The sequence below is a fragment of the Brassica napus genome, unplaced genomic scaffold (assembly GCF_020379485.1).
Source record: "Brassica napus cultivar Da-Ae unplaced genomic scaffold, Da-Ae ScsIHWf_716;HRSCAF=1039, whole genome shotgun sequence".
Taxonomy (NCBI): Eukaryota; Viridiplantae; Streptophyta; class Magnoliopsida; order Brassicales; family Brassicaceae; genus Brassica; species Brassica napus.
This window is the reverse complement of record NW_026016770.1, coordinates 1,254-14,230: the sequence shown is the minus strand read 5'-3', so window position 1 is coordinate 14,230 and position 12,977 is coordinate 1,254. Positions and strand designations below refer to the sequence as shown.

Below are 12,977 nucleotides of genomic sequence, written 5' to 3'. Positions count from 1 at the left end.
AATTAGCCACGGTATTACTTTAACATCTTATTAAAATAATTAATCTGGCTTAATAATTAGTCTATCCTACATAGGATTTGTTAGGGGTGGGCACTTTACCCGATATCCGAAGTGGCACCCGAACCCGATCCGAAAAACCCGAACCGAAATCCGAACCGAAGTAGCAAAATACCCGAACGGGTATTGAATTATGAGAGATTGGATACCCGAATCCGAACGGATAATACCCGAACCCGAATAGATATCCGAAGATAACCGAACATATGTATAATTAACCTTATATTTCTAGTTTACATCTCTCATTTTATATAAAATATTTATATTGATACTATACATACTTTAAGTTCATATGATATACATACAATTACGTAAAATATGATTTGCTACTCACTTAAAATGCTTGTCAAGTTTTTATTTCAAAAATTAATAAAAAGTTACATCCAAAATTTTTAAAAAATAAAAAAAATAATGTTTTTTTAGTTTTTAAATGTTGTGTCCAAATTTATTAACCATTCAATCTATTAAAAAATAAATAATTAGTTAAGTGAAAGTTATATTTTTAAATACAAGAAATTTGAAAAATGAAAATTTTAATTTTTTATTCAAAATCTAAATATCCGAACCCGATCCGAAATAACCGAATCCGAACTAAAAATACCCGAACCCGACCCGAAGTATAGAAATACCCGAACGGGTTCTACACCTCTATATCGAAATACCCGAAATCCGAAATAACCGACCCGAACCCGAACGGGTACCCGAACGCCCACCCCTAGGATTTGTTCAAATGGAAAATGGGACGAAATTGATGAGTGATGTTGAGACTTGAGAGTTAGGTTTGATTCTTATAATTATCATTCGATCTCATCTTAAACAATAAAACAAACACACTCGCGCGATCGTATAAACTTATTTCTCCAAAATGTTTAGGAAATAAAATTATATCCGCAGTACGTTGTTTACCTCGTTAATAAATGGCATGGTCATTTAGTACAACGACCCGATCCTTCAAATAATGACATTATTTTGTTTAATATACCCTAAACGTGAAAAGAGGTGATTGTCTTCTAATAAACTAGTGTATGCAGTTCTTAACTGGTATATACTTATATATTGAATACAAAAGAGTTCTAGTGGTTTCCCTTTACAGACGTCCCTATAGATAGTATGCGCAATTATATAGAATATGCAATACTTTCTAAAAAGAAGAAGCCTGCAAACGTATAATCTTTTGGGTTGGATCAGATCAATTATATATGGCTTAAAGACATTGATTAATACGTACTCACAAAATCTAATAAGTATTAAATTTATTGATCACATTTGCCCTTGCTCTCACCTACAATATTTATACCTAATAATTATATTATTACAATCTCGCATAAACTAGCCAACAGTTTCAGCATAAACCACTAGGGATGGGCGTTCGGGTACCTGTTCGGGTTCGAATTGGATATTTTAGATTTTCGGGTGTTTCAGTATAGAGTTGTAGAACCCGTTCGGGTATTTCTGTACTTCGGGTCGGGTTTGGATATTTTTAGTTCGGATTCAGTTATTTCGGTTCAGATTCAGATATTTAGATTCTGAAAAAAAATTAAAATTTTATTTTTCAAGTTTCTTGTATTTAAAATATAACTTTTACTTAACTGATTTTTTTATTTTTAATAGATTTGGACAAAACATTTTAAAACTAAAAAGACACTAATTTGGTTATTGTTTTTAAATTACGGATGTAACTTTTGTTAATTCTTGAAACAAAAAACTTGACATGCATTTTAAGTGAGTAGCAAATCATTTTTCCGTAATTATATGTAGATTATATGAACTTAAAGTATGTGTAGTACCAATATAAATATTTAAATAAAATGAGAGATATAAACTAGAAATATAAAGTTAGTAATACATATGTTTGGTTATCTTCAGATATCTATTTGGATTCGGATATTACCCGTTCGGGTTTGAATATTTAATATCTCCTAATTCAATACCCTTCGAATATTTTGCTACTTCGGTTTGAATTTTGGTTCGGGTTTTTTGGATCGGGTTTGGATACGGATTCGGATATCGGATAAAATGTCCACCCCTATAAACCACCATATAAACATGTTGCAATGTCTTTTTGTACCATTTTTTTATTTAAGAAATTCAGATTTCGTTGTCGTTAACCATTTTACAAGTTTGGTTAGTCTTGTGGCATTCTGTATATCTCAAATTTTGATAATATATATAGATATTTAATAAGACTATTAGTTTACGGAATCGTAGTAAACACTAGGCATTAGCTAATGCCGTGCCGTGCACACAGAATTAGAAATTTCGAGTATTATAAACATTTTTGAACAAATTATTATAGACGTATTGTCCAATGATTTAATAAGCAGATGGGATTAGACAGAGTATTCTTATCCGTTAACTACTCTACATCTCCTTTTCTTAATAGTTGTATTGTATCTCACATATACATAATAAATCTAAATCTACATTATAACTAATATTTAAGCAAAGAATCTCAAAAGCTTAATCTGACAGTCACAAACTATCGATGTATAATTAATTTTAAATAATAAAATATATAAGTACATAAAATTATACTTTTCATTGCAAATATTTCTTTTATATAAATTCATATATACATGTATATATTCTCGTTTGTGTATAGAAGCCCTTATGTAAATGAGTATATCTATTTAATGAAACATTTCTTAATAAATGAAAAACCAACACTTGTAAAATTCGGCCGAGAGAAGGCATTTGGTCATATTGTCTGTTTTTTAACTAACCAGTGAATCGTCGTTCGTTGATATATTTCAAAATTAAACATTAAATACCATGAAAAGAATGATTAACCCTAATTTTAATGTGTTTGGTCTCAAACGTCGAGTTTAAGTGCTGAGGACCTACATCTATAACCTGACGAGCATTATTTTATAAAAATAGGACAAGTACTATTCATCCTATCAACAAAGCAAGAATAAATAAAGCATGTTTTTTTTTTTTGAAAAAGGGCTTCTTATATATATATATATGTGAACTAAGCCCATCGGGCAGTTTTATGGGCACAGCCCAGTACAAAGTTTAAAAGTGGCATTAGCCCAAAATGAAAATAAGGTGGCGGATGGGTCGATGGGACAGAGTGGAGAGTGGTAGGTTCCGATGATGGAGCCCTGACGTTAGTTAGTAAACCAGAGTTGGAGCATCGTGGAGGAGAGAGCTGGATTGGAGTCCCTGAAGCTTGAGAGTTTGTTTTTGATGAGGGAAGCCGCTGATGCCGTGATCGAGTTCGATGTTCGAAAGCAGTGCCTATGTAAGCGGTTATTCCTTTCATTCCAGGTGAAGTAGATCGATGCCTGCCAAGCAATAATCCCCAATATCCTCTCTGGTTTGGGGCAGGATCGGCGTTGCATGTAGTCAAGGAGCTGAGGCCAGGAGCTGATCGGAGAGCAGCGAGCCTTGCGTGCGAGTGTTTCCCAGATCGCCAAAGAGAATGAGCATTCAAAGAACAGGTGATCCCTTGATTCAGCCGCCTGATTGCAGAGGATACAAGTTGGTGTAGTTTGAAGTCCCCAAGATATGATTCTGTCTTTTGTGGGACATCTGTTCAAGACTACCAGCCAAGTGAGAAAACTGTGTTTTGGGATTCCTCTAGAGGTCCAGACGACTGCATTCCAAGGGGCAAGGGGCTGATGCTTCTTTATGAGGCGGTAGATTTCACCAGTGGAGTAGGTGGAGATAGCTGAGCCATTCGGGCACCATTCAAACCTATCCTCCTCTGCTATTAGCGTGACAGTTGTGAGGTGAGCACAAACAGCAACCTGCAAATCAGAACGTGGGGGAGGAATAAGCCATATACCATTTCGATGAATGTCAGAGAGCGTTGCTGTTGGTCTGATGCCAAGAGTAGATGAATGGGGAAGGCATAGGAACTTCCTGATGTTTCCAAAGCTGCTCCAGTTGTCAGACCAGAATCTAGTTGATCGCCCATCACCAATTTTTACCTTAATCCAAGGGTAAGCAATATCTCTAACTCTCAACAATTTTTTGATCGCAAATGAGTGGCTTTGTTTCTCCTTCATAGTCCAAAAGTTGCTTTTGCAGTCACTGAGAATTGTCTTTGTGAGCCAGGCGACCCAAATGGAACCTGATCTGAAAAAAAGGAGCCACACGAGCTTTAAATTGCATGCCTTGTTCCACTCATTGAGGTCTCTTATACCCAGGCCCCCTTCTTCTTTCGACAGAGTAACGGTTTCCCATGATACTCGAGCAGAATGATGTCCCTCAGTTGTTCCTCTCCACAAGTAAGCTCCACACAATGAATTTATCATTTTGATACATTTCTTTGGGATTGTGAAAGTGGAACACCAAAAGTTAGATATCCCTGCTATAACTGTATTAATAAGAAGTAGTCGGCCAGCGAAGGAAAGGGAGCGAGCGCTCCAACTATTGACTTTCTTTTTCACTTGCTGGATTAGAGGTTCACAGTTTGCTAGGGAGAGTTTTTTTGTTACTAGAGGAACGCCCAGATATCTGACCGGTAATATACCATGGACTAACCCTGTTTCTGATGTAATGATGTTTACTTCAGGGTCAGTGAGGCCGCAGGAGAAGAAGCAGGTCTTTGAGATACTAACGGATAAGCCCGAGACCTCCGCAAACCGCTGGAGAATTTGGAGGACATTTTTTACCGATTGCAGGGAACCATCACAAAATAAAGCATGTTCCACCAACCATAATTCAACAGCGCAAGATATGAACATATAAGAGCTCGAAGACACAGAGAGAAAGGTTGGACCAAATCGCCACAAAACCATGCCCAAGAATCCTAATTGGGGAAACTGGCTGAATGGGTTTGAGCCACGTATTGTTTGTGTCGGAGTCAGTAAAGTAAAAATAGCTAATGCGTAATGTCTCAATAAGGCGTTGAATCTGGTCATTTTGTCTGTGACACATGTACATTTATGGAAAGGAGGAGCCATGACTAGAGCACTCTTTAGTTTAATTCTTTCTTCAAAAAAAAGAAGAATTTTTTTTCATCTCTTACCTTAGCTTATTATCCTAAACTTAACCCAAAAAACGTAGCTTACTCTATGAACAATTTTCAAAATTATATGTTATGTTAAATTCTGTGTCGAGCGACAGAATCAATGTGTAATTCAGCGTACTGTATATGTTATACTTGAAATGTATAATCTTTAAGATTTTGAGCACTAATTACCTCAGCAAAAAAACAAAACTTCAAATGAACGATTGCCACTTAAAACTACTTTGTCATTGTTTTACCTTTTCAGTGACAGTTATATCTATAGCTATATCTATATGTAATATAAATCAAAAGGAAAAAGTTAAGAAAATTGTACATTTAAATACTAATTATGTGATGGTCACAAATAAAAAATATTTAAGCTGCGTTTTGATAATAATAATATTCTCTCTGTTTCATAAACATTGTCACTTGAAAGCTTTGTGCACATATTAAAAAATTATTTAAAAACTATTTTATTATTTATTTACACACTAAATAAATTTTTCTTTCTAATTAATATATTAAAATAATATGGATAAGACTAAACTTTTATTTAAAAGTTTGCATGAAAAATACAAAACGATACTCTTTATGAAACAAAAATAAAATCTTAAAATAATACTTTTGCGAAAGGGAGGGAGTTCACTTACAATTTATAACAAGAAAGTGAAATCAATTTATTGATAATGTGTTTGTTTCCTCATCATTCATATAATCATATGTTTCGTAAAGCATTTTATATAGGCTCATAAACACATTTAATTATACAAATATGTATACCGACTAAAACTTATTAAATTATGTTAAAAATAAATTATGAGTAAGCATAAATTTTCTTTTATATTGTTAGTTAAATAAAAAGTTACTCTTAAAATTTTAACTATTTTATCCAAATTATACTTATGTTCTATTATATCAGATAAAGTTGAATCTTTTCAAATTTGGGCCCCTTTCTTGTGTTAAAAAAACTTGCTCCCATCAATGTGATTATGTGGTTGATGATGAAGAGATGCACATTTACATTGAAACACAAAAGTGATACTCAAAAAGACTTTGTCAAATTAATGTTCTCTCAAACTTTTAATTGGTAACACAAACTTAAAAATCGATGTTTAGAAATACAATACAGATGAAACATGATATACTCTGTTGAAAATCTAACGCTCTTATCATTTATATGCGTTCAAGTATATCACTCGAGACACTCTCTGATTTCTCAGCTAACGTCTAGCGGATAGAAGGAATGGGGGCGTACATTCATCCGAATGGTACATATGCATAAGATGGAGATGGAAAAATAATACATAATGTATATAATCAAACCAATAAATCATGTTTTTAATGGAATAAAAATAATACTCAAGAAATTGAGGTTTTTATGAATTATGATTGTCATTCAATTATGTATGGTTGTTGTTAATTGATAAAATAATTGAGATTGATTCTCATTACAAATATAGTGCATAAGGCTGTTGATAGTTAAACCTGGAAGGAGACGAAACCTAAATTGAATGATTTATCATTTATGTTTAGGTTTGTATGTATATTATGATATACACAATTTACCAATGATGATACTACATGTATATATGCAAACACATTTTAGATACCACAATTTAATCTCAAAGTATGATTTTAGTGGAATTAGTTTTAATCTAAATACAAGTTTACTCTTTGAATTTGATCTATTCTATCCCAATTATAAATATGTTTTGTTTGTATATCAAACGAACCTAAACTGATGTTTCTTACTTGGAAGACAAACATAAAGTTTATTTTTACAGGCAAAACCTATTATATCCCACATTAAGTACAGAGGATAAAAATGTGGGAGTTAAACAATTTGTAACATCAAGTAATAATTCTTTTTCTTCCTAAGTACATGAATTAATAATTATAATGTGAAAAAGTTGCAATAGCTTGTGAAGTTGCATTATATGTAAGTTCATAAAATAAATAATGGGCTTGGTCTTTTGAAACCTGGACCCGTTTCACATTTCTCGTCAATGTCATCGATACACGTTTGATTTTTTTTTTTTTTTTTTTCGACTAAGTTCCGTTTATATTAAAAGATCAGTCATAGCATTGTTATACATTTCTCGTCAATGTCATCGATACACGTTTGATTTGAGACACCAAAAGTGATACTCAACAAATTATACATTTTTTTCCACTTTCTAATAAACGTTCCGTCAAACTTTTGATTAAAAGAAAACAATCTAAATCTAGCGCCTTGGAGGAAATGTGGGCATGAAATCTTGGGCTTTTGGGAGAGGGACTTCATGAAACCAACTATGGTTGAGAGCTTCCTCCACTGTTAGACGCTTCTCAGGATCCAACGTCAGTAAACCATTCAGTAAATCAAATCCACGTTCTGAAAGTATTTGACCGCCCACAAATGATATAGCTGGAAACTTCTTCCGCAACAAATTGTACCTGTACAACACAAAAGATCAATAACATTAAGATCCACAATCATAACAACTAGATAAGTTAGTACTCACGATTAACAACACAACAACTAGATAAGTTAGTACTCACGATTGTGTGGGAAACTTGGCTTTTGCATTGGGTAACGATGAGAATCCAGGCCAGATTGACTCGTTTGGGGTTCCAAGGACCGCAAAGATCTATACAAAACACAAAAGATTAGATACTTGATCACAGGAAAAACAAAGATTAACAAAACTTGCAAAAAAAAGTATTACCTTTTGAAGCTGGTCAAGTTCAGTCTTGCCCGGGAACAAAGGCTTTTGAGACAAGAGTTCCGCCATGATGCAACCTATTGACCACATATCAACAGCCGTAGAGTACTGCTTCGCTCCTAGAAGAAGTTCTGGTGGTCTGTACCACTGAGTGATAACCATCTGGGTGTAAGGCTTGATAGGGCTACCGTACTGTCGCGCCATACCAAAATCACAAATCTTCAACTCCCCACTGTTGTTCATCAGGAGATTAGATGGCTTCAGATCCCTGTGGATAATCCAGTTCGTGTGAAGGTAGTGCACACCCTCCAGCAGCTGCAGCATTAAGCACTTGACCTCGCTGGTGCTGAAAGGCTGTTTCTTCCTTTCCATCAAGCCCTTCAAGTCGTGCTCCAAGTGTTCCATGACCATGTAAACATCGCTGTCGTTTTTCCCTCCAACCACGACTTCCTTCACGTTCACTATTGAAGGGTGATTGCATGACAAAAGTATGTTGATTTCCCTCAGAGACGTCAAAGGGAATCCGTACTCTTCTTCGTACTTGTCTTCCTTCATCTTGATCTTTTTGAGTGCCACGATCTCTTTTGTTTTCTCATCCCTCGCTCTATAAACAATACCGTATGTACCTTCGTTAATCTTGTTTAGCTTCTGAAACCCATTCACAGACCTGCTACCGAGTAGCATGTTCATCCCTCCCTGAGCTGGAGAAGCTGGTTCTTCAGCTTCCAACTCATCATGATCAGAACTAAAATACTCATTATCAGAATATTCATTACCGCTAAGCTTCTCTACGCTCTGACGTCCACTGCCAGATCCAGATGAATTGCATTGCCGTTCTTCAGACACAACTAACTCACCGCACTCCGGACTCAAACTGCTCCTGTTCCATCTACTAGTCTTGGGAACTACATCATCCGCATGAGACGGTAACTCCTCTTTGTGGGAAGTTAAACCCGTCTCCCATCTAGATTTCTTAACAGGTGATGCCTCCTGCTTCACCTCCTGTTCTTCCTCCAACTGACCCTCCTCCAATTCATCAACCGGTTCTTGTGACATCACAACATTGACCTGACCCTCCGGAGAAGTCTTCCTAGCAAAAGTTACATCAACATCCTGATTAAGTACCCCAGGCCCCTGAGCTTCAACAGCTTCTGGTGACATCACAACGTTGACCTGCTCCTTCGGAGAAGTCTTCCTAGTAAGAGTTACATCAACACCCTGCTTATTTGTAGTCCTTGTCTTCTCCCTAGACGGAGCTTTAGCCACTTCATCCTCTACCCCCCACAAGATCGGTGAAAACTTCCTCCTTTTCTCAGGGGGTCTCTGCACCTCCTCCCCTTTCTCAGAAGCGAACCGTGATCGGCTACTACGAACATCAGTCCTCCTGAGATCTTGCTCGTTAGGACGTTTGGCGTGATGACGCCTCTCACCATCACCGTTCCTGTAAAAGTCGTAGTCTTTTTTGACGGAAAGAGAACTTCTAGAGACATCAACTCCTCCCCCTGCCGCCATCGTATTCTTCTCAATAAGAATCGTATACAAGAAAAATCAAAGAGATAACAGAGAGAGAAATCAACGAAACCCTAGGGAGAATCAATCAAATCACGATAAGCAGATTCGATCGATCAATCAATCAACCAATTCAAGAAAAGACTCAAAAATCAAAGAATCAAAGAAAAAAACGAAACCCTAGAAATTCAATTTCCCAGGGGAAACGCGATTATTTGTTTCCCTTTGATCTCCTCCGATACACACAAGTTCCGGAAGGTCTTACCGGACGGAAGGTAAGAGAACGGAGGACGATCGATCTACGAGCCGACGCGATCTACGAGCTACCTCGTGAAGCCCTCTCTCTCTCTCTCTCTCTCTCTCTCTCTAAATAATTCTTCGACGCGTTTTCAATTCAAACGTCGCGTTTCTATTAACTTTCCTTTTGTTTGTTTATACCCCCCGATGATATGGTCGGCGGCATCCAATAATTTCCTTTTTTTTATTGATCCTGTGTGTGATGGTGTACCGTTACTTCAAATCAGTTAATCCAAGACGGTTTATAACCGTTGGATTCAATGCCTTTTTCTTTAATTTATGAGTTGTGTGCGAGTGGTGTAAATATTAGTTTATGACCGTTAGATCGCATTAGTTAGTCAAAGGCGGTGTAGAGCCGTTGGATTTTGGTAGGTGTACACGCTAACTACGCTTTTATTGGTTGATCTATACTTGATTTAAATCATATTAACGAGAATACAAACCGCTCACTGTTCTACTTGCTTATTCAACAGACCAAGAAATAAAATGCAAGAGATTACAGATATGTATGGGATAAAATTGAAGCGGTAAATGGAGAATTTCTTCCATATTTCACTGAGAACCGATGGAATCATATCTAAACCGGCCGGTTATCTCAAAGCTTAGAGGCGTTGCCATTTACGGCGATTTTAGTTAGCTCCCGACGCAGGATCTTGCCAGCAGGGTTTTTGGGGATTGCGTTTATGAAAGCAACTCTTCTTACTTTCTTATACGGAGCAACCTACATAAGCAAAACATAACATCAACAAATCTTAAGACTAAACTAAATTGTTATGTCTTCACCAAAACCACACAGAGAATTAAAACAACATTACTTGTTTAGCTACAAAGTCAATGACTTGTGCTTCGTTGAGATTGCTTCCTGGTTTTCTCACTATGAAAGCCATTGGAATCTCTCCGGCATCCTCGTCCGGGAACCTTGAGAATTTTATTAATGTCCGTGTCAGAAACAAACAAGTAATATAAACTGTTGAGTGCAGTGAACATATGTTTGGTTAGTATACTCACGGAACAACTGCAGCATCAACCACGTCCGGGTTGGACTGAAGAATCTGCTCCAGTTCTACCGGTGGGACCTATAATGACATGATTATTGATTTATATAAAAACTCCAAAGAACTGATTATATTCTTTTCTTGAGAAAAATTCATTAATATTATTTACCTGGTAAGCCTTATATTTAATAAGTTCTTTTAGCCGATCAACAATATATAAAAACCCTTCAGGATCAATGTAACAAAGATCACCAGTCTTTAACCACCCTTCTTGATCTAATGTCTCAGCAGTTGCTTTCTCATTCTCCACATAACCTGATCACCACAACAAGCTCAGCACATACAAAGAGAATGTTAAAGCTCTCAACTATTCCATTACATACCTTTCATGATGACTGGTCCTCGGAGCCAAAGCTCACCGTTCTTCCCCGGTGGTAAAGCTTCTCCGGTGGACGGATCGACGATTTTCGCTTCCATATTCTCAGAGATACGACCAACCGATCCGTATCTAACCATCTCTTCTGGTCCAGACGTCGCCGCTGCTGGCCCAGTACTCTCCGTCAAGCCGTAGCCTGTCGAAACAACAGTGTTTTAAAAATCAGTCTAACCGTTCAAAAAAAATCGGTTTAGATGCCCGCCTAAACATTAATCTCTATAAAACACCTAATCCCACCTATCGATTTTAATACGGCTTTCCACATAATTCTATATGTATCTATGAAATCGAGTATGCAATTCTGTTACTCACTTTTAAATTGAGTATCTACAAGCATCTTTTCTGAATTTATTATTTATCTGTTTATTGAAAAAAGCAAACCATCATTATAGAAAACTAGATTCCAAGAATCTTGAACTGGAGGGATCCGGTTCAAGATTCTTATATGTAAAGTCAAAACCTCTATAGTCTTATCACACGGCATCACCTGAACAATGTCAACGCCTGGGAATTTAAGCTTAAACCTCCTCGGCGATATCTCTCCCAAGCGGAGCACCGCCGCATCCTAACGAACGCAACGAACTAAGATCGTACTTCCTCGTCAGCTCCGACTTCACCAACGCCACAATCAACGGCGGAGATACAGGCATACCAGTGACCTTATACTTCTCCCGGCCTCATCATCGCCTCGAGCTCAAACTCCCAAGAAGCACAAGCTTCTCTCCGAGCGAGATGGCTCTGATCATCATCGCGAAGCCGAACACGTGGAATAACGGCAGAGGGAAGAGTCCAACGCGGTCGTAGTCAACGGGATCGTTGACCGCTCGTTGGTGAGAGACAGCCGTTGACGCGATTACGTTTGCGGGTGTGAGGAGAACTCCTTTGACTTTCCCGTGGTCCCGGACGAGAAGAGAATCGCTGCAGTGTCGGTTGGTTACCCGAACCGGAACCGGATTATCCAAATTCCGTTTAGTTAACCAGGAGAGAAAACTCGGGGAGAGTCAATAAAACGACTCCGAGAGGAAAGAAGATAAACGGAGTCTATTAACGGTCTCCGACGTGGCGAAGGCGATCACCGGTTGCTGACTTCGACTTGTGACTCACCTCCAGCTCAGATCCGATCGGATTCGCCGGAGAGATCACAACTCCGATCGACATTAAAGCCAAGTAAAGCACCGGGACGTGCAGCGAAGCCGAGGAGAGGATGAACGCGAACGTCTCCGGAGGTAAACCGCTCCGGAGAGTCGCAGCGAGGGAGCGAACCTTACGGAGAAGCTCTCCGTAAGTGAGACTCTCGCCGGAGCTCGCGTCGACGAGGTAAGTAAGGGACTCGACGTCTTTTCCGGCGGTGGCGGGCGGCGAGGAGGTGCGGAGGAGGGAGAGGACGTACTCGGATGTGGAGAGGTTGGTCGATGGGAAGGTAAGGAGAGAGAGGAGCGAAGGCTGTGGTAGATTCCTGTCCGTTGATCGTAGCCGGAGAGAAGGTCGATCGTACGGCTGTGGTTGCTCTTCTTCGTCTTCTCCATTGTTGGCGGCGGTTAGAGATGATGATGGGATGGCTTTTGTTTGGCGGATAGTGTTTTGACAGAAGCGATGTTTTTCAATTAATGATCACGTCGATTAAATTTAAATATTACGTGGTAACGATTTAAACCAATCAAGTTTTTTAGGTGTGTTATTGTTTTTTCTAGAAGAAAGACAAAGAAATACAACAGTCTTTATGTCTGTCTGGAAATGAGTTTAGTCAGTTTACCACGTTCTTACTGCCATTTTACACATTTACTACCTAGTAAAAAAAACTAACTTATATAAAAATCCTACTATATAAAAGGGACTAAATTCAAGGCTTTTGAGACTATCCACCTCATCCAAAATATTCTCATCTCAAAAAGAATTAAAAATAATATCATTTAGAAAATAATTAACTAACATACAACTTTTGATATTTCTAGAAATTTCAAATTTGTAACAGCTAATTTATAATAGAATCATATATCTATATTGAATTATGTTAT

At 37.6% G+C, this 12,977-nt stretch overlaps 1 protein-coding gene and 1 pseudogene across 4 annotated transcripts; both read right to left on the bottom strand.

Moving 5' to 3' along the window:
* Positions 1 to 6,973: 6,973 nt before the first annotated feature.
* LOC125605186 (cyclin-dependent kinase G1-like) lies at positions 6,974 to 9,671 on the bottom strand. Of its 3 annotated transcripts, none has more exons than XR_007336705.1 (4): positions 7,729 to 9,651; positions 7,562 to 7,650; positions 7,128 to 7,456; positions 6,974 to 7,028 (listed from the first exon to the last, which is right to left on the bottom strand). XR_007336705.1 is itself a non-coding variant. In XM_048775138.1 (4 exons), exons 2-4 carry the CDS (start codon positions 8,884 to 8,886, stop codon positions 7,246 to 7,248), a joined length of 1,458 nt encoding a protein of 485 aa, XP_048631095.1. In that variant the 5' UTR covers positions 8,887 to 9,227; positions 9,500 to 9,671; the 3' UTR covers positions 7,080 to 7,245. The 3 variants fall into 3 exon arrangements, 2 of the variants coding, with proteins under 2 accessions (XP_048631095.1, XP_048631094.1); XM_048775138.1 differs by lacking the exon at positions 6,974 to 7,028 and having other exon boundaries at positions 7,080 to 7,456; positions 7,729 to 9,227; positions 9,500 to 9,671; XM_048775137.1 differs by lacking the exon at positions 6,974 to 7,028 and having other exon boundaries at positions 7,080 to 7,456.
* Positions 9,672 to 9,927: 256 nt separating this feature from the next.
* On the bottom strand, positions 9,928 to 12,519 carry LOC125605187 (annotated as a pseudogene). The gene is made up of 6 exons (XR_007336706.1): positions 11,451 to 12,519; positions 10,910 to 11,100; positions 10,696 to 10,841; positions 10,540 to 10,607; positions 10,347 to 10,449; positions 9,928 to 10,252 (listed from the first exon to the last, which is right to left on the bottom strand). The product of XR_007336706.1 is annotated as a 4-coumarate--CoA ligase-like 9 (transcript).
* Between the last annotated feature and the right edge of the window lie 458 nt (positions 12,520 to 12,977).